The sequence below is a fragment of the Cydia pomonella genome, chromosome 5, assembly GCF_033807575.1.
Source record: "Cydia pomonella isolate Wapato2018A chromosome 5, ilCydPomo1, whole genome shotgun sequence".
Lineage (NCBI taxonomy): Eukaryota > Metazoa > Arthropoda > Insecta > Lepidoptera > Tortricidae > Cydia > Cydia pomonella.
In genome coordinates this window covers 20,865,787-20,889,419 of record NC_084707.1, presented here as the reverse complement: position 1 = coordinate 20,889,419, position 23,633 = coordinate 20,865,787, and the positions used below count along the sequence as shown (strand labels likewise).

General features: G+C 38.8%; 2 protein-coding genes and 1 pseudogene across 2 annotated transcripts; all 3 read right to left on the bottom strand.

The window, feature by feature from the left end:
* Positions 1-374: 374 nt before the first annotated feature.
* On the bottom strand, positions 375-1,827 carry LOC133518331 (hypodermin-B-like). The gene is made up of 3 exons (XM_061852001.1): positions 918-1,827; positions 695-840; positions 375-617 (listed from the first exon to the last, which is right to left on the bottom strand). Exons 1-3 carry the CDS (start codon positions 1,371-1,373, stop codon positions 458-460), a joined length of 762 nt encoding a protein of 253 aa, XP_061707985.1. The 5' UTR covers positions 1,374-1,827; the 3' UTR covers positions 375-457.
* Positions 1,828-17,668: 15,841 nt separating this feature from the next.
* LOC133518237 (hypodermin-A-like) lies at positions 17,669-18,448 on the bottom strand (annotated as a pseudogene).
* Positions 18,449-18,897: 449 nt separating this feature from the next.
* Positions 18,898-22,190, bottom strand: LOC133518330 (trypsin eta-like). Its single transcript, XM_061852000.1, has 3 exons — positions 20,883-22,190; positions 20,347-20,492; positions 18,898-19,408 (listed from the first exon to the last, which is right to left on the bottom strand). The coding sequence occupies exons 1-3, from the start codon at positions 21,396-21,398 to the stop codon at positions 19,246-19,248; spliced, it is 825 nt and encodes a 274-aa protein (XP_061707984.1). The 5' UTR covers positions 21,399-22,190; the 3' UTR covers positions 18,898-19,245.
* Between the last annotated feature and the right edge of the window lie 1,443 nt (positions 22,191-23,633).

The window sequence follows — 23,633 nt, the reverse complement described above, 5'->3', positions numbered from 1 at the left end:
CAAGGGCAGTTGAATTATGAATGGGGTGAGGATGGATGACAGAGGGGTAAGTTCGAATTCTAATAACAAATCAAGCTATTATAATGTTCATAATCCCAAAGTGTCGATCCAACAATTTTCAAAACTCACCTTAGTAGGAAATCCCTCCTCACCTCTACTACGGGGTGAGCTGGGATTTCCTACGATTTCCTATTTATCTTTAAAGTTATGAAATGGAACTATACAAAATCATTAAAAACTAAAATTCAAACGACCGGAACATTTATTATGTTTAAAAATGTCAGGTGATGTGAAAATCAGTTTTGTCCCTACTCACCCCATTTTACGGTACTAGCCGAACAACAATTTCATATGGGTTTTAAATAAAAACGATAACAATTTGAATGTTATTTTATTTTACTTTTTGTGCTGAATTTTTTTTGACAAAAGCTCCTGAAATATATTGATATTAAATAAATCAAGAGCAGGTTAATCGTTGGGATGTCTGCATAATCCAATCGTAGAAATATGAGACGTCCGTGTAGATCACAAGACTGCGAGAAACGCTGGTGTCTTTGTAGGAGACCAGCCCAACGATTATTTTGTTGTCTACTAAGAGGCCGCTACCAGAGTCTCCGCTGTAGAAAAAGAAATCGGCTATGTTTATAATCTTATTCCCAAATTCATAAAAAACTATAGAAGCTAGAAAATGTACCTAGAAGCGAAATCTCCTTTCGCACGACTTTCACCTCCACAGATCGTTCCTTTGGGTGAGTTGTGTAAGATTCTTCGGCACTGTTCATGAGTCCACAGCTTCTGTCTTGTGTGCTTAAGCATAACGGTATCAGAATAGTATTCTTCCTAAGAAAAAAAAATAGCACGCTGAATTTATTTATAGGATTTAAAGTAATAAAAGATATAATTTAGGATAAACTCACGTCGGTTACACCCCAGCCAGCTAAGTCAGCTATTCTCGCTTTCGGAGGATGCTTCATCAGCACCACCCGCTTTACCGTCGGTCCCAATTTTAATGGTGTACGTAGCCGACACAGAGCTATGTCGTGATTAATGTTAACCGTATCCCAGTTCTCGTGTTGCTGGAAGCTCGCGACACGGTACATCTTTCCCTTTTCCCTATCCACATTACCTACAGAAGCAGTCGCTGTCCCGATGTTATCCAAACAATGTGCGGCGGTTACCAAAATCAATTGGTTTAATATTGAAGATCCACATATGTATTCATCATCTGAGTCAGCTACTTGCAAGGTCAGGAAAGCGACATGAGGAAATATTTTTATGTTTTTAACATAATCACCCCCGACTATAAATCCTTCTTCCTCTCCCAATATTAATCTAAAGCTAGATATTAGAAAGAAAAGTCCTACAGCCATCATTTCTGTACGTGAAGTAATTGTTCTGTATGCTTATCGATTAATTATACTTCATTGCCTATAACGATCATTGATTTAAATTAAAAATTTGCTTTAGGTACCGAAATTAGGACGTGCAAGTTGAGGGTTCTGTACTATAACATAACTTTCTCCAATATGCACGGAAGTGTTTATATCTTATTGAAACAAACATAGATACCTAGTACCGGAAGTTCTTCGTTATGAACAAACTTAAAATAAAATAATAGTACATTACGATACAAATGCGAAAAATAGGAAATTCGTAACCAGTGACGAAAAACTAAACCACGTGTGTTTTAAATCGACACGAATTGCGGCTTATGTATCATACAATGTTTCACAGTACATAATATGGCCCTTTAAATATTCGTGACTATTCACATAATGTGCTAATTATCGAACTAGTGCGACGAAGTGGCTCAAAACGGCGTTTTAATTCCACCGATTTTTGGCTCATAATCCTAAATATTAAACACGCGTGCTTTTTTTTAAAAAAAACGTCATCGCCTCCCGTTTAATACTTTGTCAAATGATAGTTCAGATGCTGTTGTTGATTTAAAAAATCGTCAGCCGGTTATATCGCGATGGTAAGAACATCAGCTGGGCATGAACACGTAAAAAATAAGTGTTATACCTTTTATGATAACAAAAATAAATCATTGAACTTTGCATGTAGCATTTCATCAGGCGTAATCGCCTGAAAAGCCATCAACGGAGTACGCAGTTTACACATTACGCATACTTTGCCGCACATAAAGTGGTAGGCGCATATTTTTTACATGTTCATTTTACAACTGACGGTCAGTCAACTGTAAAAATATGGGTGTACACATCTTACTCAAAAATATGTCCCATAGCATCTTATTCCAGTGTATAAGAGCGTAGTACCATATTTATGAGACGATTCTTTCGATACATATTTTTGCACTTGACTGGTCATTCCACCGCGATAGAACCGGCTGACGGTTTTTTAAGTTTAAAACAGCATCTAAACTATCATCTGACAAAGTACGAGTATCAGCCGGGAGGCGACGACTGATGAAATATGCTCCTGGCCCGCGGTCTATCCGGGGTTTGCTCCAAAATACGTAATTATTATCTTTTTATCATCCTGCTCAGAAAACTGGAGGCTTTTGGAATCCGTGGAAAATCGTTGGATTGGTTTTCTAGTTATCTTACGAGTAGAAGCCAGCATATTAAAATAGGAAACGTCACTAGTGCTGCGAAGCCTGTGATATTCGGCGTACCACAAGGCAGCATACTTGGTCCTACGTTATTCATTGCATATATCAACGACATCATGTCGCTAGACCTTAAAAATAGTGAAGTTTTATGTTACGCCGATGACACAGCCATAGTGTTTCATGGTGACTCATGGCGGGACGCCTATGATGTGGCTACAGCAGGGTTACAACGACTATCCACTTGGCTAAACCAGAATCTTTTAACCCTTAACACTGACAAATCAAAATTTATCGGATTTCATAAAACAGCGGCATCATGTCCTCCACCTGCCTTTTCTTGTCTTAAAATCCACAGTCACATTTGCATAACACCGCCTACCTCTGCGTGCTCCTGTGACGGTATAAATAGAACCAGTTCACTCAGATACTTAGGCGTTATAGTCGACGAGAACCTTAACTTTAAAAAACATATTTCAGCGACGTCTGGTAGGGTTCGCAAACTTATATACACTATGAAACTTTTACGGGAGGTTGCGGATACTCACCTGCTTAGAGTTGTATATTTGGCTCTGTGTCAGTCTATTTTAAGTTATTGTATACTCGCTTGGGGTGGTTCTGCTAAATCAACTTTAATCACTTTAGAGCGAGCACAAAGAGCAGTTCTGAAAGTCTGCCTAGGACTCCCCCGACGGTATTCTACTTCTGAACTTTTTATTAAAGCGCACGTCTTAAGTGTTCGTAGATTGTTTTTACTGCGTGCTTCCCTTTACGTACACAATATGGTCAGTCGTCAGCCTAATCTACAAGACATGATACTAAAAAGAGTGTACAAAATTCCCAAGCCCCCTGTTAAAACTGCTTTTGCTATGAGATTCTCGGCTTATCTCTTTCCGCACTTATACAATAAATTAGTAAAAATCTGCGACATAAGGCACTGTAACTTAACTGAAGCAAAAAGGCATATCCAACCCCTACTACTTTCTTGGAACTATGATGAGTCAGAGGATATTTTGAAATGACTGTAGTAGACGACAATATTCAATTGCGTCTGCTCCCGAAAGATGAATAACTTCTACAGCTACTTTTCTTTTATTTTGTTTTCTCTCACATTTCGTAGTTATACACACGCACATATTCATACATACATACTCACATATATACACACATACCCTCACATAAACACTTTCACTTACATACAACTTACTGAGACCTTTTTAACTGTTTTTGTGCTTAGTTTGATAGTTAGTCATATAATTAAAAAAATCTTATTTAATTTAGCTTTAACAATAATGTATTCTGTTAAAATGAGAACCGCACCATTTCGATACTTCTCTGAGATTCCCACGTGACAGGCTGAGCCTAGTGTGGGGATCAATGTACTGCTGGTCTTGTAATGCCAAATTCTTGAAATAAATATTATTCTTATTCTTATTCTTCTTATTTTATTCTTATATTGTGCTACGTTTAATATTATATAATTATTAACCGACTTCAAGATTTCAAAAGGAGGAGGTACTCAATTCGGTTGTATGTTCACCGATTAATTTTGTCTTTTGAACGTGATTATTGAATAAAATTTTTACAATAAATAAAATATTTAAAAGGAAATATGGATAAGTTTAACCTAGAGCTAAAACATAGTTTCAGTGCTCTCTCTTCGGTTCCGGAAGTGAGTGCCGAATCTCAGTACAAAGTCATTCTTGAAAGCATAAAGAGAGCAAGTAGAAAAATTAAGCAGGAAAAAACAAAAACCAGAAAACTGTCACACGCAACATTACAATTAATAGAGAACAGACACAATAGAGAACAACGTAACATTTTGGACAAAGCAGTTAAACGGAGCATTAGAAGGGACATGAGAGATGCCAATACAAAACTTGTAGAAGCAGCTCTAAAGACTCAAAGATCCCTTAGAGCAGCCAAAGAGGGTATGACAAAGCAGAAATCATGGATCACTTGCTTAAGAGATGAGAACGGAGTTAGGCAGAGCAACAGACAGAAGGTCACAGAAATCTGCACATGCTTCTATAAAGCCTTATACTCTGACTCATCTCTTGAAGACTACAATATAGAATACTCCTGCTACCTCCAATATCAGGCTATGAAGTAAATTATGCCTTAAAAAGTATGATTTACCAAAAAAGCCCCGGTGAAGATGGCGTTACGACGGAAGCATTGAGACTGGGACGACATGTTCTTCTGCCGCATATCACAAATTTTTTCAATAGTATACTTTTCACAGGAATAATACCCAATAATTTTTGCCATTCCAATATCATTCTGTTACATAAAAAAGGTGACAAAGCAGACATAAATAATTATAGACCAATAAGTCTAGTATCCCACATCTACAAGTTATTCATAAAGGTCATTCAGAACAGAATCGCTCCGCTACTAGACCAAAAACAACCACCTGAGCAAGCCGGTTTCCGTCCCTCCTTTTCTACAATCGACCACCTTCACTCCCTAAATCAAATTGTAGAGAAATCCAACGAGTTCAAACAACCGTTGTATTTGGCGTTTGTTGACTATAATAAAGCCTTCGATAGTGTCACACATGGAGCCATCTTATCGGCACTGAGTAGTCAACAAATAAACCAAACGTATGTTGAACTCGTTGGACGGATATACAAGAATAGTACGGCCAGCATCAAGCTGCACGCACCAGGTCCTAAATTTAAAATCCTTAAGGGAGTAAAGCAGGGTGACCCGCTCTCTCCTAAATTGTTCACCAGCTGCTTGGAGGTAGTTTTCAAAAAACTGGCGGCCTCTTGGGAGACAAAGGGTATCGAGGTCGGCGATAGGAGGTTGACAAACCTTCGATTCGCGGACGACATCGTACTCTTCTCAACATCGGCAATTGAACTGCAGAGTATGCTACAAGAACTTAGCGACGCAAGCCTTGAGGTTGGTCTGACGATGAACCAATCTAAAACCCAGTTAATGACCAACAGCAAGAAGCACGGGGTGACGGTGGATGGGAACATTTTGCAATATGTCGACGAGTATACTTATCTAGGCCAGATAGTCTCCTTCACAGATCGCCAGGACAAGGAGATTGATAGAAGGATCGAAAACGCCTGGCGGAGCTTTTGGTCTATGAAGGAACTCATGAAAGGTAAACTCCCAATTGCACTAAAGCGCAAGCTCGTCGACATGTGCATCTTACCCATCCTCACCTATGGTGCCCAAACCTGGTCATTAACTGAGGCGCAAAAATCACGGCTCAAGGTTTGTCAAAGAGCAATGGAGCGGAGTATCCTGGGTATCCGAAGATCAGACAGGGTGAGGAACACAGAGCTTCGCTCCAAAACCCGTGTCGTCGATGTTGGGATGAAGACCGCCAGGCTTAACCCTTAAATGTTCACTCTATGATCGCACAGGTTTTTTTTAACGAAATTTTCAGTTTTAGGTTCAGTTGAGGTAGATTAGAGGAAATAAAAACAAAAAAAAAATGGAAATAAGATTTTAATGTTTTTTTTAAAACGTCACTTAGAAATGACAGTGCCAACTTCACCTTACGTCATATCTAACTTAAATACGTCACATGAGACGGACATTGCCAACAATAACTGCACACTGTCGGCATTGGAAAAAAAAACAAAAACTTAAATAATCCTCTACAAACAAAACGTTTTATAATAAAATTAACTTGACACTACTACTGAGATCAAATTACAATAGGTATATTATCATTAGGTATTCAATAACATCAAGTAAACATAAAATATGACGGCCTGCGTAAATGAACATAACAAGAGTTTCTTTGGTTAAAGTCTTAACAAAACTATAAACTATTTTTCCTTATGATAACACAGAAAGCAATTCTTTTTAGGTGTAAAACACAGCCGGATATCGCACTTAGAGCACATGACTGTAGTTTTTCCGGTTTTGCACAGACGACATCTGCCTTGGGATGTAAACACAGCAAAGTGATCGTAGCAATCAAGACGTGCCTCATTGACTGGACGTGGTTTGAAAGGCCTAGAAATTGTAGCAATTCCAGGAGCAAGTGGCGCTCGTTCGATCTGTGACTTTCCGTCAGTTTTTATCAGTGCCAGAGCAACTTGTACCCGAAACTTTTTCAGAGACAAGTTACTCTCACCAAGTTGCTGGCAGTCTCGTCGATGCAACAACCAGCTGTTATTTAACGAAATATCCAACGTTTGAGAAAATATCGACAAGTACCATCGCCTCGTTTTCATGTGGATCCTGTATAATGCGGTTAACATGTCTGCTATATCAACTCCTCCCATGTGCGCATTATAAACTTTAATGGCATTTGGACAGGACACGGCAACTTTTTTTTTCTCCTTCTTGTCATACCTCTCTATTGTCGTTACTGGATCTTGAGCACAAAACGAACTGGCTATGTTTATGCATTGATTGTCAACCCATTTTGTGACAGCCAATCTTTTTGCATTGTCACACAGTACTTCGTATGATCCTCGTCCTTTTTTTTTCATGTCTTTGTCGCTGGTCGTACGACAATTTCGCAGTCGATCTTTTCTTATTGTGCCCAACGATAATATTCCCATTTCGTTGCGTAAGTAGTAAATCAATTCCAGAGAAGTGAACCAATTGTCAAAATAAACAGTACACAAAACTGGGTGTGATATGGTTTTGCACAAGTGGACAACTGTTTTACCCCCAACACCAAGGTAATCTTCTTCCCACTCTGTAAACCGAGCATTCCGAAATGTGTTTGCGCCATCATATGGAAAGAAGTCATAGACCATACCGGTTTTGCCAGCTCGGACCAGAAATTTAAACCCCCACTTGTGAGGCTTCTTGGGGTTATACTGTTTTCTATTGCCTGCCTTTTTTCCTTTATAAGGAATAATCATTTCGTCTATAGCAAATGATCTCTCTTCTTCTATTTGCAGGCATCGTTGACGCACATGTTCGATCACGGCTGAAACTTTGTGATAATTGTCAGTTTTGTCAACATTTGTGTTATCACAAAAGTGTAGATAACGCTTGATACATCTATAACGCTTGAGAGACATGACAGATGCTATAGGTTCGAATCTTAGATCATTACTCCAATAATCTTCGACTGCCGGCATATCAACGATTCCCATAATAATTTCAATACCCAGGAAACTTTCAATTTCTTTTTTTGTTACACAGATAGATTTACCGCTTTCTTGGACTGAGTAAAGATTCGTCATATCCACTATAAAATTTATGAGATCCTCAGTGAAAAATGATTCAAAATATTGGCGTGGTGACTTTACTTCAAATTGCTCTGCGAACTGGGGATCAGCATCAACTTCAACCGTGCCTGTATATTTAGTTTTTTTAAAACAGAAATCTAATTGTTTCATCTTACGCTTCCTTGTATTGGGTACTGTGGGTGGAGGAAGCATTGGCGACGACCCCGTAGTAGTAGCTGCTGGTCTACGTCGTGTCCTTACACCTGATCTCAAACGACCCACGGAATTTGGTGCTGCTGCTGGCGACACGGGGGCTATGAACGGAGATCTACTCATACCTGGTGTTAATGGGCTATCCACAGAAGTCATTGATGGTGTTTCTGGTACTGTAAATGCTGGTAAAGATGGAACGTCCTGGTCAAGCGGAGAATCAGGGGCTAGAATTTGTGGTCTATTCTGGTCTTCAGATCTGACAGATGTTCTTGTATCTTGCCCTGTTTCATCATCGTCGCTGAGCACGTCTAGCAGGTCAAACAGTCCAGGTGACACACTTCTAGGAGAAGAGGATCTGCTGCTGCGGTCGTCTCTAAAAAACTGTCTGGCTAAAATTCTCCTTTCTTGGTCGTCATCTGACTCTAAATCAGAGTCTTCAGATTCTGGAGGTGGTAGAAGAGCTATGATCTTCTTTGACCTCAAACGTTGCCCCGCCATATTACTGTAAAAATGCAACGGATGTTAGCAACACACCATAATTATTAGTCTCTAAAAGTTGGTACTGTCCTTTATAAGTGACGTTTTTGAGAACCCCCTAATTCTAGCGGATGTCGGCAATGTCCGTTACAAGTGACAAATAAGAAACACACAATATTTAGTACTATACTGGCAATGTCCGTTTGAAGTGACATATTTTTTTTTTTTTTTTTTTTTTAATTTATTGAGAAACAAACAGTCTTAAAATAAACATATGAGCAACTTAGCTAATAGCTATGGATTGATTTCGTTACAGACCTATAGTTTCCTAATTTTAAATTATTCGATGTACAATTGAAAAAATAATAATAGTGTAAACTTATAGCGTACATAACAAAAGCGTAAATTTATATATATATATATATATATGTAGAGAACTGAGAAAATACTTAAATCACAGGTACCTATTATCAGGTTGCTGCAACTTTTCACCGTTATTTTAGAAAAGAATATACTGCTCTTTTAAAGAGGCCTAATGAATTGCAAAACAAATCTGCGTCCATACATTTTTCATTGTACTGCCTACATGCAACTACAAAAATAAGAGTGAAATGGTTGCTATTTATTCACAATTATTACACTAATCAGTAACGTAATTAATATTTTAACTAAATTTAATACAAAACATGCATAAACCATTAAAATACTTACATAATAAACGATATTTGTCACAAGCGTCAACACACTTCACCATTGCAATTTTTGAACTGAGTATTATTCCTAATTTTGAGTAGCGAAAGACCTATAAATGTGCGTAAGAGTGAAAGAGATAGACGCTAGACCGCGCAAATCACGCCACCGGCGCGAGAGTTCCTGGAAATCTTAGTAAACATTGGCTTTATAGGACGTCATTTTAAACGGACAAAAACAATTTAAGGGTTAAGTGGGACTGGGCTGGACATGTCTGGCTAAAATAGCCACTAGCTGGCATCCCCGGTGTAGTCGTGGCAGAGGCAGACCGAGAAAGAGATGGCGGGACGACTTGGATGCGTTTCAGCGGGACTGGCGGGACCTTGCTCAGCACAGGGAGGATTGGAAAGCTAGAGGGGAGGCCTTTGCCCAGCAGTGGGACACACAAATAGGCTATTAAAAAAAAAAAAAAAAAAATATTTAAAAAAATAATATTGATTTATAATGAATTGGCTAGGTTAAATATTAATTGCATGATTTTACTTAATTTAATTTAATAAGACTATAAATAAGCACACCTACACTTTTCTTCTTCTTCTTTATTCAGAGCATGCTAATCGTTTTGATTCGACCAAAATCCAATCGTAGAAGTATGGGACGTCCGTGTAGACCACTAGACTGCGGGAAACTGCTGTGAGTTTGAAGGAAACTAGCCCGATAATTATATTTTTGTTCACTAGAAGGCCACTGCCGGAATCATCACTGTCGAAAAAAAATGGTTACTAATATTTTATTTACTAATTACTTACGTTTTCCTGGTCGCGGTAATTTTCGGAATATATTTATTTTCTCAAACTTGCTATGAAATGATGACATGACTTACGTCAAATTAGGTCCGGAAATACTACATATCAGGTGCGATGAGTGAAGACGATATGTAAAAAAAATCCATACTGCCTTAAACACCTCGTACTGTAAAGCAACCTTCTTTTGCAGCATTCAACCATCAACAAATAATATTTTTCAGTTAGCTTGGTACGGTGATCCGTTGTGCATATTCGTTGCTAAGCAACGGCGGTGACGCATAGCGCGGACTTACGCGCGTAAGGCACCGCTGGTAGAGTGGCGAGCCGAGTAGGTAGCCACAAAACAAATTGACTACAATTTTTTGTTATAATTGCAAGTTTGAGAAAAGCACTGTACAAATCTCGGCGAGAAACGGGGTTGCCGGCCGCGTATCTCTATCCGGCATCGCTCGCTACGCTCAGCCGTCTATATCTACTTGGCCTCCAACCCTACGTTTCCCGGCCTCTATAGTAATGTACTATTATTAAAAGGCCACCTGTGCTCCACTGCTCGGTCGCCTCTGTTTGCGAAAAAAGAGTCTTAAGTTCCGCCATCGCTATTATATTAATAAATATTTATTGATTTTATTTTGACGTCCGGTTTGGCCTAGTGGGTAGTGACCCTGCCTACGAAGCTAATGGTCCCGGGTTCAAATCCTGGTAAGGGCATGTATTTGTGTGATGAACATGGATATTTGTTCCTGAGTCATGGGTGTTTTCTATTTATTTAAGTATTTATAAAAAATATATATATTATATATATCGTTGTCTAAGTACCCTCAACACAAGCCTTATTGAGCTTACTGTGGGACTTAGTCTATTTGTGTAATGGCGATGGCGCTGCCGTCAACGCTTGCGCATCGGCTCTGTGAAACTTTTTTGATTGAAATTATATATCTACATTTATAAGGCTGAAACCTACCTAGGATGGTACAGAAGGGCGAAGATTTGTTGTGTTATTGTTATCCAGGCACGAGAGTCCGTACAGAAGTTAAATGACGAGTATTTTGATTCTCAGTGCTACAGTGACAAGTGTAATGTAAACAATAAAGTTCGCGAGTGCCGTGTGGACTTGTGGAGTGATGTTATCAAGCATATTGAAATACAAAAGGAATTAATTAAGGAAAAAAGCAACGCAAGTGCAAGTTGTGACGAAAAATCAGTTTTATTTAGCAATTATGGTGGAAAGAAGTTTTTGTAGGTGCTAACATTTTTACTCCGAGGGTGGAATCATTTTTATGGTTAAGCTAACGGACTTACGTTTGTAAGACTCTCGAATTCGTTATCGTAAGTTCGATCCCCGGCGTGGCTGCTGATTTTGTTTTTTTTTATTTTTTATTTTTTTATTTTTATTTTTTTATTACTATATTTTGTTTTGAAGTTGTCTTTTAATATATATATATATATATTCTCAATTCATTAAGTTTAATGGACAATTTAGCTTTTTTGATAGTACTCGTATAAAAGTATGTTTTTATTTTAACTTTTAATACATCAATGTGTTATTTTTTTTTCTTCTGTAATATCTTTATTTTATGACCTTAGTATGTAATTTTTCTTAATTATTATAATCAATTATTTGAAATTGTATTGTTTTTTTCAGTTTTTATATTTTTCTGGACATTGCATTGAATATTGTTATGTAATTTTAGTGAATACTCTTTTTTAAATGTAAATTAATGTTTTTCTTCTCGACATTCCGTATATGTTAAATATTTTTTTGTATCGGGAATAGGTATTTGTTGATTCGACCTACCTAAACTTTCTTAATTTAGCTATCATGTTTCTATGTTTTGAGTTTTATTTTTGCCTATTTTTTGTGTTTTTTTATTGTTATTTGATTTGTGTGTAAATTATTAATAATTTAGTGGTTATTCGTAGACTTAGAGCAATATTTTGGTTCTTTTATTTTCGTGTTAATTTTGTTGTTAGCCATGTCTGACCCCTCTTCATTATGCTTTTTGTGCCCCCACTGCCCTGGTTCAACAAGAACATTTACCGCTCATGGACTTAAAGTGCACATCGGGCGTATGCACAAGGGTTCGCCCCGTGCCAGTTCCTCCGAACCCTCGCAAGCGGTGCCACAGCCAGCGAATGTGGACGTCCCTGGCGTTGTGGGGCTGCATGATCTAGCAATCCTTAAGAAGTCGGTGCACGTGTTGCGTCATATTCCTAAGGGAGCTCGAAGTCTGGCGGCGGGTAAACTGAGTGGTCTAATCGATAGGTGTGTCAGCGCGAACGGCGAAAATGAGTGGACAGCATTGTTATCTTTTGCTTATTCCGCTCTACGAGTGCCTGATGCGGCACGTGCTGGTAGCTTAACTACCAAGGTCAAGCAGAATATAGATTCCACGTGGGGGATCGACGGTATGGAGGTCATAGAGACAGACACAAGGGCTGCCAGTTCGTACTCGATACTTAGAACGATCGAATCCAAAGTTTTCGAGGGTGATCTCAGGGGGGCAGTACGGGTGTTAATGTCAGAGGACGCAATTGCCCCGTCGTCTCCTGAAACTCTTGTCGCCTTACAATCTAAGCACCCGGCCCCTTCACGACAGCTAGTTTTCCCGCAGGAACCAGATAGATCCTCTGTTGCATTGACGGTAGACCCAGCGGACGTAGCTCAGGCTCTCGGCTCCTTCAATAGCGGTTCTGCCGCTGGCTTGGACGGCATTCGACCTGCGCACCTACAGGAACTTACGTCCGGCTCTGCGGGTGATAATGGATTGCGGCTACTGGAATCCTTGACAAAACTGTGCAACTTTCTGCTCAGTGGTCAGTTGAACCCTGTGGTTTGCCCGTTTGTTTATGGGGCCTCATTGTGCGCATTGTCAAAGAAAGATGGGGGTATAAGGCCAATTGCAATAGGGAACACTTTCCGTCGATTGGTAGCTAAACTTGGTTGCCGAGCTGTTAAAGAAGAAATGGCCACTTATCTCTGTCCTCTTCAGCTTGGGTTTGGCACGAGCTTGGGGTGTGAGGCCGCCATTCATGCAACGCGAGCGTTTGCATCAGATCCGAGCAACGAAGAGTGTGTGATCGTCAAGCTGGACATAAAAAACGCATTCAATACCATAGAGCGTGATGTCCTGTTAGCCGAGGTCAAGGAAAAGGTGCCCTCATTGTATCCCTTCCTCTTTCAGGTGTACGCGTCCCCCTCAAATCTTTTTTATAATGGGTCCCTCATTTCTTCCCAGGTCGGCGCGCAGCAGGGAGACCCGCTTGGCCCTCTAGTCTTCAGTCTCGCCATTCATAAGGCGATCTCAGTGCTTCAATCCCCGTTGAACATTTGGTACCTAGATGATGGTACCCTCGGGGGTAGGCCTGAGGTGGTGGAGCAGGATCTGATCACTCTGCTTCCGCGCTTTCGAGAACTGGGACTAGTGGTAAACTCTAATAAGTGCGAATATTTTCCTTGCGGCCCCGATTCTCAGCTTTCTTCACCTTCATTTTGTGGTTTTCTCCCCGGGCTTAGGGTACTGTCTTCTCAGACTTTTTATCTTCTTGGCTCGCCCATTTTTCCTGATGCCATTCCGGAGGCATTTGAGGTGCGAAGGCAGCTTCTGCTGACTGCCAGGGAAAGGTTAAAGCACATTTCTGCGCACGTTTCTCTTTTGTTGTTGCGAGTCTGTTTTGCCGTTCCCAAATTAATGTACTTTTTGCGCACCGTACCAACTTGGCTTTACCCCGCGCATATTGACTCCTTTGACGGCGTGTTAAAGGAGTCTGTGGAATTATTGCTGAATGTCTCCCTTAATTCAAATCAATGGGATCTGGCCTCACTTCCCGTTCGGACCGGTGGTCTGGGAGTTCGGCGCGCGCGGGATGTGAGCCTGCCGGCCTTCTTGGCATCGGCGGCTGCGGTTGGCGGCCTTGTCACTCAAATTTTATCTTCGAATGGTGACGAGGTAGCCATACCTTATGCTGCGGATGCTTGGACGGTTTGGTCGGCTCTCAATCCGGGTACGCCCGTGCCAGACAGACTGGACCGCCAGCGCTCATGGGATGATATAGGGGTGAAGCGTGCGTTCGATGGCTTAATGGAGAATGCGACGGGAGTGGATAGGGCGAGGCTCAACGCCGTGTCGAGGCCAGAGTCTGGGGCTTGGCTTCAGGCGCTTCCTTCTCCGCATTTAGGTACGCTCCTTGATAATGACTCGATGCGGGTGGCTGTGGCTCTTCGCCTGGGCTGTGAGGTGTGTGAACCTCATGTATGCATCTGCGGCTCTATGGTGGAGAGGGACGGCCATCACGCCTTAAGTTGTTGTCGGTGTGCAGGAAGGTACCCACGCCACCACGCCTTAAATGATATCATCCGGAGGGCATTGGTCTCGGCAAATGTACCTTGTGTGCTGGAGCCGCCGGGTCTTAGTAGGTCTGATGGGAAGAGGCCAGACGGGTTGACCTTGGTCCCGTGGGAGAGGGGCAGATGTCTGCTGTGGGACGCTACGTGCGTTAATACTTTTGCTGTTTCTCATATTAACCGAACCATGCGTTCGGCGGGAGCAGCAGCTGAGCTGGCGTCGGTTCGAAAGCGGGCGAAGTACGCAGCGCTGGCGAGCTACATATTTGTCCCTCTTGCCGTGGAAACCACGGGCTGTTGGTGTGATGAGGCCAAGACATTTATTGGTGAAGTGGGCAGACGCATGCGGGAGTGTGGTCATGACCCTCGCTCCGGGTCGTTTTTGATGCAGAGGTTGTCCATCGCCGTTCAACGTGGCAACGCAGCGAGCGTGATGGGCTCCTTTGCATCTGGAGGGGCGCGGGGCGAGTTGTGCGGATAGTTTTTGTATGTCTGTTAGATTTAGGATTTAGTTCAGTTTAGGTTAAGATTTTTGTGTTTGTATAACTTTGTATTTTTACTTTATACTTTATTTATATGTGGAGTAGCTAATGTATTTTAATTAATATGTTGTAATTTTAATTTCTTTTTTTATGTTATTTGTGCTAGTTATGTAAGTTGACATTATTATTATTACCAATATTAAATAGATAATAAATTGAACAATTTTCAATTAGGAAATATAGTTCAAATTTGTGTAATAATGTCCTATAATATTTATTTATTTATTTATATTAAAATACCTACCAAAAAAATGCTAAAAACACACATCTTGTTGTAAAAGACATGGACTATTAAAATTACCAGTAGCAATTGGGTTATATACCAGTCGTTCGTATTCAAATAGGTAGCGAGCATAATCCAAACAGTGTAACTAGTTTACAACCAAAATATTATTAACTAACCCCCTTATTCATAAACGTGTACTAAAGTTACGATGCCGCTAATCATCGTTTGTCCCTTTTCGACGTATTAGTATGATGGAAAGGGAGAAACGATGATTAGCGGCATCGTAACTTTAGTACACGTTTATGAATAAGGGGGTTAATCTGTAGAAAATTGATACCTTGAATTCTGATGAAATCTCGATTTTTTGTATTAAATTGATACACGACTTTAATAGCAGACCTAATAGTACATTACGATACAAATGCGAAAAATAGGAAATTCGAAACGAGTGGCGAAAAAATTAAAACACGACCGAAGAGAGTGTTTTAAATCGACACGAGTTGCGAATTACATAATGGCACATGTATCGTACAACGTTTTACAGTACATATGGCCCTTTAAATGTTCGACACAGTGACGTAATATGCTAATTTTCGCACTAGTGCGGTAAAGTAGCACCATATGTACTGTAATAATACATTACGATACAAGTGCGAAAAATAGGAAATTCGAAACGAGTGGCGATAAATTAAAACACGACCGAAGGGAGTGTTTTAAATCGACACGAGTTGCGAATTACCTATTCGCACATGTATCGTACAACGTTTTACAGTACATATGGCCCTTTAAATGTTCGACACAGTAACGTAATATGCTACTTCTCGCACTAGTGCTATAAAGTAGCCCCATATGTACTGTAAAATATGTTTTTATATTATTCATTATATAACAAAGTGACGTACTAAGAAGCGAAATTTTTCTTGGCGTTTATTTCGCCGCCGCAAATGGTTCCTTTGGGTGCTATAGACAAGATTTTTCTGCACTCTTGTAGAGTCCACAGCTTTTGTATTGTGTGCTTAAGTAGATTTGTTTCTCTGAAGTCTACTTCCTATGAAAGAAAAGTGTGAAAATGACAACCGTTTATAAAAAATATACATAATATATTTAACTGCTCGGGGTTCAGAAGGGTAAAGATGGATAAAATAGAGTTTTATTGGACCATTTCAAAATTAATTATGGAATACACACAGCCCTTTCATAGAATCTATTGAAATTTAATACTCGTATAGCTTAAAAATAAAGATAAATACACAATTAATTAAATTCTTATGAACATTCTACGTATAATCAAACATACCTTTTTTTTCAAATGTATTCTTAACAAGCAAAGAAGCTTTAGCTTTCCTGAATGGCAACATTAAAAAAGAATATTCTGAAGTGATTGAAAGTAGCACGGTAAATAAAAAATACTTTTATTTTACTAAATATGGTAGCAGAGGTCTCCCTTGAGCGATAGCGCTAGGCACGTTTTTTGGAGGCGAGATCGTAGTCTATTAATTTAATACCTAATACGAGTATGTATCTTGCTTTTACGTGCGACGTGCGCAATAGCGCAGGCGCCTAATAATGAAATAAAATGATCGCTTAAAATTCGTTAAAAACGAGAAATTAATGTAATCTCTCGCCTTCCACAAACAAACAAGTTTTCGACGCCGTAGTGGCCTTTTCTGACTTTTCGTCACTGAGGCGGTGTCAGTTCGCGGTCCCATGATCATGGGCCGGGCTATAGTAGACATTTTGGGGACTACATGATTTCGTTGTCTGAGGTGAGTTGGGTGTGTGTTTCAGGATGCTATTGACCGAGTGGGTGGTGTGGCCCACTACGGTGGTGGTACTTGGAGTTGTAGCAGCTCCCTGGGCAACACTCGCCCGAAGGTTTCAAGCGGCCTCGTGTAGTGCGGCGCTATACCTTGGAGGTTCACACCTCCAAGGTATAGCGAATGGGTCAAGTTATAGAGGGCGTACATGAGTACATGACCCGCGCGGAGCGGCGGATGAATTTCTCCAAGGAGCGCCAGTTGAGGTCCTGTTGGATGGTGTCGTTGCGAGATACCTTTCTCCCATATATGCCTAATACCGGCCAACACTCGTCGAGAGCCTCTCGCTGAGAGTCTCGGAACTACTCCGACCCAATCCGGGAAGGGCGAGACGATCAAGAGTGAGACGAGATGGGATCAGTATGTACACACTCGTTCTCGACTTCTCTCGCGCTCTCTCGATGAGTGTATATAGCCGGCATTACATGTGTCAGAAGGGAGACGTACGTCAGTTAGGCCCCAACTATCCACTTCCGCTATTTTTACTTTTGGTGGTTTCTTCATTAATATAACTCTCTTCACTGTCACGGTGCGAAAATTACAGCCAGACCTTTAGACGTGTAAATAATGCCTAAAGTTTTGCTGTTAAAAGACTAAAGGGGACGACCACCGCTTCTCCATACGTATTCTCCTTTTTCCTCTCTGATTATTAACAATGAAGAAAATATTCTTACGTGATTTGATGAATATTAAGCATAGAATTAACGCTTCTAAAAATTTCTATGAATTTTGTTTTTCGCTCAAAACATATTAATACAAAATCGAAAAAATCAAAGAAAGGGGCATAGATATGTCACATAATAAATTGCGTAGAAATGTTTTCCATAAAGTTAATATCCAGGATGGAAATTGGGAACTAGGTAGTTCCCAGTTCCCAAACGTAGGTACGTTTTAATGGAGAAGCGGTCATCCGCTATCCTATTAACAGTCAGCTGTAGAGGAAAAGTACCCCCCTGCATAGAAGTTTGTATGCAAAGGTGCTAAGCGATATTGTTGACTGTACAAGAAATTGAACCAGTCCAAATATTGTTCTTCCTTATGCAACATGTATCAGAAAGGAAAAGTGACGTACGTCAGTTATGCCCCAACCAGCTAATACCGCTACTTTTACTTTTGGCGGTTTCTTCATTAAAATCACTCTCTTCACTGTCTGCCCGAATGACAAAGGTTTCTTCAGCCTAACTAAAGCTATGTCATTTCTGCAACTTTTCTCTTCATATTGTTTATGCCGCAAGTAGCGGTCAACGCGGTGTAGTTTTCCCTTATTTTTATCTAAACTTCCCGCAAATGCTGTTACTGTAACGACGTCATTAAGACAGTGGGCAGCAGTTAACAAAATCAATTGGTTCAATATGGACGATCCACAATATCCACTATAGTCACTTTTAACTATCGTCAAAAAAGCGGCATGAGGGTAATCTTTAACAGAATCAACATAAGCACCTCCGACTATGAAACCTTCTTGTTTCCCGATTACTAATTTCAAGCCACATGTCAGGATTAATAGTCTTACGGCCATTACTTGTTGACGTCAAATAGTGGTATAGCTTTGCTTGCCGATTAATCAATGTTTTTCACAGATCATTGCTTATAACGATTATTGAATTAAATTAATATAACCGGCCTAAAGTATGTCAGACCTTGCTCAGTGTAGGGTTCGATTGTTGGCTGTTCGTCACAAAATGCAGACTATAAAGACTAAGAAGCAAAAGTTAGAACCATAGAAGAGGGCGGGATGGGGAATGTTTTTGAACTTTTTAAGCCAATATTTTATTATCTTGAAATTGGTTCTCTAGATCCTTTTAAAATATGTCTAACCATTTCAATTTTTCTACGTTTATAAACATTAAAATGTTACTGTCACGTTTTTTATACATAGAAATCAGGAAAAATATATGTATCACACAAATATAACACTCTGTGTATATACAGTATAAACACAGATTGTTATATTTGTCTTTTCAAAAGGGTGGATATACCACGATTTTTTTTTTTATTCAGCTATCATCAGAGTGACAGGTGACAGTCTTTATTAATCTGTGACCTTACATTTGCTTGATTTAAAAACTAATGTTCATTCCTAGCTGGGACTCACTTCGTAGCATCAAGCTGAGGGAAGAACTTCTAGCACAATTTTCTGTTCCTTTATATATTAATTTGTGTATAATGATTTATGTTCTTTTTGTTCTAATAAATTCTTCTTATCTTATCATTACATTATGGATTTAATATAAATAGCACGTTTTACTTAATTTTTTACTGATTTTACACTAAAGTATTTAAAAATTAATAATCATTTATTATGAATTGGTACGGTTCAATATAAGTAACTATCATGTTTTTACTTAATTTAATTTAATAAGACTATAAATAAACAGACCCACACTTTTCTTCTTCTTTATTCAGAGCATGCTAATCGTTTTGATTCGACGAAAATCCAATCGTAGAAGTATGGGACGTGCGTGTAGACCACCAGACTGCGCGAAACTGTGTTTAGTTTGAAGGAGACTAGCCCGATAATAAAATTTTTGTTGACAACGAGGCCACTACCAGAATCTCCACTGCCAAAAACAAATTATGGTTAATCAAGTTTTAGCTACTAATTACGCTTTCCTGTTCTAGATAATTTTCGGAATAAAAAAACTATGGAAATTGTATTTTCTTCTACGCGCTTGAGCGTTCATATTCACACCCTCGTCAAAGAGCTATTTAAGAATTTGATGATCGCTACCGGTGGGTGAACAGCTGCCAGTTTCCTCACTCATTGCATTGATATACTACAGTGTATACAATACAGTGTATATAATACAGTGGGGAATTGCTGCTAGTATTTATGTTCCCATGGAGGGACACATATAAGTATTTATTACGAGTTTTTCGACACGAATTTATGTTCAGGCGCAGGGTAGGGCAAGGCATTCTCCATACAAACCTTGTGCAAGTTTTATTCGTTAATTTTGGCACTATAGCATTTAATTTCATTTTTTGCTTGTATATATTGGATATACGCAGAACTTGATCTAGAAATTTTTCTTTATTAAAAAAAAATAAAAATGCAAAAATACAAACAAAAATAATACATCAAGCCAACAGAAAAATCAAAAATAATAACTGTAGCGAAGAAAAACGCGCACAAAGTTTGTATGGAAAGAGGTTGCCCTACCCTTCGCCTTAATGTAACGATTTTTATTATAAATTTCAAATGCACTCAAATTTGATTATACTAGTCATGGACTATTTATCATCGGTAGCAATTGAATTATCTATGGTTCTATACGCTCTTATTAATAGCGAGCAAAAAATGTCACTAATTGTTCATTATTGACAACGAAAACATTATTATATTAGCAAAACCTGTCAAAACTTACAAACCTAGTATTTTGGTAATAAATCGAGAAACGAATTTCAATTGCTAAAGCGATGTTCTATCAAATGACATACTACGTGCATACTGCCTTAATATAATAAAAAATTGACATAAATATGATTGGTGACATACTTAGAAGCGAAATCTTTCTTTGATCTTCTTTCACCGCCACAAATAGTTCCTTGGGGCGCTTTGGGCAAGACTTCCCTGCATTCTTTATTACTCCATAGCTTCTGTTTTGTATGCTTAAGTAGATTTGTTTCACTCAAGTAATCTTCCTAGGAAAGAAAAGTGTGTAATTGATAACCAATAATAACAAAGTAATATATATATATATATATATAATATGATTTGATGTATATTAGCCATGTCTTATAGTTAGGACTTTAAAAAATGATTATGGTATTAGTTTTGCGCTACAATTCTTTATAATAATAATAATTAGTCGAAACGAGTTAAACAAACAGGAATTATAGCTATGGTCAATACACAATAAGTTATGTAGAAATGTTTTGCACTAAGTTAATATCTAAGAAGAAAAATAGGGAATACGTTTGTATGGAAATAATCAAGCGTTCGTCCACTATCCTTTTAAGTAAGTATGTGAAATCGAACCAGCATGCAGCATAGTGTTCCATATGATATTTAACATGTATGAGGTGACGTACGTCAGTTGCGCCCCAACCAGCCACTTCTGCTATTATTGCTTTTGGCGGGTTCTTCATTACTATCACTCTCTTCACTGTCTTTCCGAATGACAACGGTATTTTCAGCCTGACTAAGGCTATGTCATTAATGACATTTTTAATTTGCCATTGTTTGTGCTGCCGGTAGCGGTCAATGCGGTATAGTTTTCCCTTCTTCCTATCTAAGCTTCCCGCAAGTGCTGTTGCTCTCACGACGTCATCAAAACAGTGAGCAACAGTTAATAAAATGATTTGGTTCAATATGGACGATCCACAAAAACTTTCAGAACCGTCATTTTTAACTATCGACAAAAGAGCGACATGAGGGTAGTCTGTAACAGATTGAACATAATCACCTCCGACTATGAAACCTTCTTGTTTTCCAATAACTAATTTCAAGCCACATATTACAATTAATAGTCGTACTGCCATTATTTCTTGACGTAAAATAGTTGTCCAGCTTTGCTTATCGATTAATCGATGTTTTTCACAGATCATTGCTTATAACGATCGTGGGGATAAATTAAAAAAATACAGCCAAGAGTGTAGGGTTCCATTGATAGCCGTTCGTCACAATAGGCAGATTATAAAGGTTTTTTTTTAGATATTGCGTGCAGAACAAGCAAAAGATCATATATTATCTTAGAGGGGAGCGGGTTGAGCATGCTCCCGGGATATTAATAAATTCCCGGGAATTTTAAAGTGTTGAAAGAACCGTCACTGAAGACCCGGTACCAGTATTTTCCGGTCTCTTGGCCCTGTGTTTAAATTACCAGTATGCGTATTTATTCCCGTTTTAGTAGTACATAGTGATATCTTACCCCCTTATTCATAAACGTCTACTAAAGTTGACAAGCCGCTAATAATCGTTTGTCCCTTTCCATCATACCAATATGTCGGAAAGCGACAAACGATTATTAGCGGCTTGTCAACTTTAGTAGACGTTTATGAATAAGGGGTTTAGTACTTAAGCTCCGAGCATTAAATAACAAGTAATAATGTTGCTATGAAATGGGGGACCCAAATAACTTGAGAACGTTAACCTAGAAAAGAAAGCATTCCATTCGGATAATGAGTGATTGTAAATTTTAATTACCATGTGACAGGCCTAGCCTAGTGTGGCGGTAATACGTTAGAAAATCCTGTACACTTTTTGGTATATAAACTATTTTTATTTTGTTTTTCTCTGGACCGCAATTTATTGATTTCGTTCAGTACTTTTATGCCGGTTACTTACAGGAAGAACTATGATTTTAGTAGCTTAATTATGTTTTTGTCATACGTCCCAACGGAGTAAGAGGATACGGGAGCTGAGATTTAAATGTTTTAGGTGAATATATCCGTCGCACCAACAGACGCGGCTCCTAAAACTAGTGCGATGAGGACAACGCCAGGTTAGGCGAAAAATTCTGATGTTTCGTACTCGACTGTTTCCTCCTCCAAAACTTATTCAAATGTAACAAAATTTTGAGGTTTTTATATTATCTGTGTCGGACTGTTTTCCTATTTAGGCTAATTAATGTCAGTTTTGAAGACTATGATTCTCTTTGCGGCATAGTAAATTAGGCCGTTGTTGCAAATATCTGAGGTGCACTAGCGCATTAAGAAACAAAAATATCAGAAAAGGTAAAACAGTCCGACACAGATATTAATGATGTGTTGAAAAACTCATTGCTCTAGCTTCAAAAAACGACGAAGTGCTTCAAGAAAAGGTAGGTAGTGCCCTTGCAATGACAAAGCAGCGACATGAGGGAAATCTTTAACAGAATCAACATATGCACCTCCGACTATGAAACCTTCTTGTTTCCCTATTACTAATTTCAAGCACATCATGGTTATTAGTCTTATTGCCATGATTTCGTGACGCAAAATGGTTGTGTAGCTTTGATTGTCGATTAATTATTGGGAGAATTAAAAAAAAATCGCCCAAGAGTATGTCAGAGTAGGGTTCAATTGTTGGGAGTTCGTTACTATAGGCAGACTATACAGGGTTTTTTAGTTACTACGTGCAAAACAACCAAAAGTGAGAATCTTAGAGGAGGGCGGGAGCAGGGCAAGTTTTTGAACTTTTTTTAGCAATATGAGTAAATTGCCAACTTTCTTGAAAATTGCTTTCTACAGCTCTCATAATATTTCCAGCCATTTACGTTTCTTACTTTTATGAACATATAGATATACAGTATACATATTAGGTATAGATTGTATACCTATTCCTGATTTCTTGTGTTTATGTATGAGAGTTATAAATCAGGAAAAATACGTTTATCACACAAATATTTATAATTATTTATCCTATCTTTATCAGTCTTTAGACTGTATTGTTAATTAAGGAACACAAATTTACTTTGCCGTTTTTTTGGTCTATATTTGTATTTAATAATTACGCATGTGTTTAATTAGTGTTTTAATAAGGTACACATTTCGTCCTAGGAGCTCGACGTAATGCATATGGTTTGTACAAAATTTACTCAATATCCTCCCGAGTAACAAAAACCAATGCGGACAAATACTACAAGAAAAATTACGGTTTTCGAACGGCACAAAAAACGTACTATGCAATTACACATTATTCGTAAAGCGAAACATCTGAGTATAGTGTAAACATTTTTTTTAGTTTAAAAAAAAAGTGTTGTATCTAGGCAAGGTGGCCTTTTAGAGAATATGGCATATTACTTATGACCATTCCGACATTTTTTTTTTTTTTTACTACCAATACCGATTTTTGACCCAACA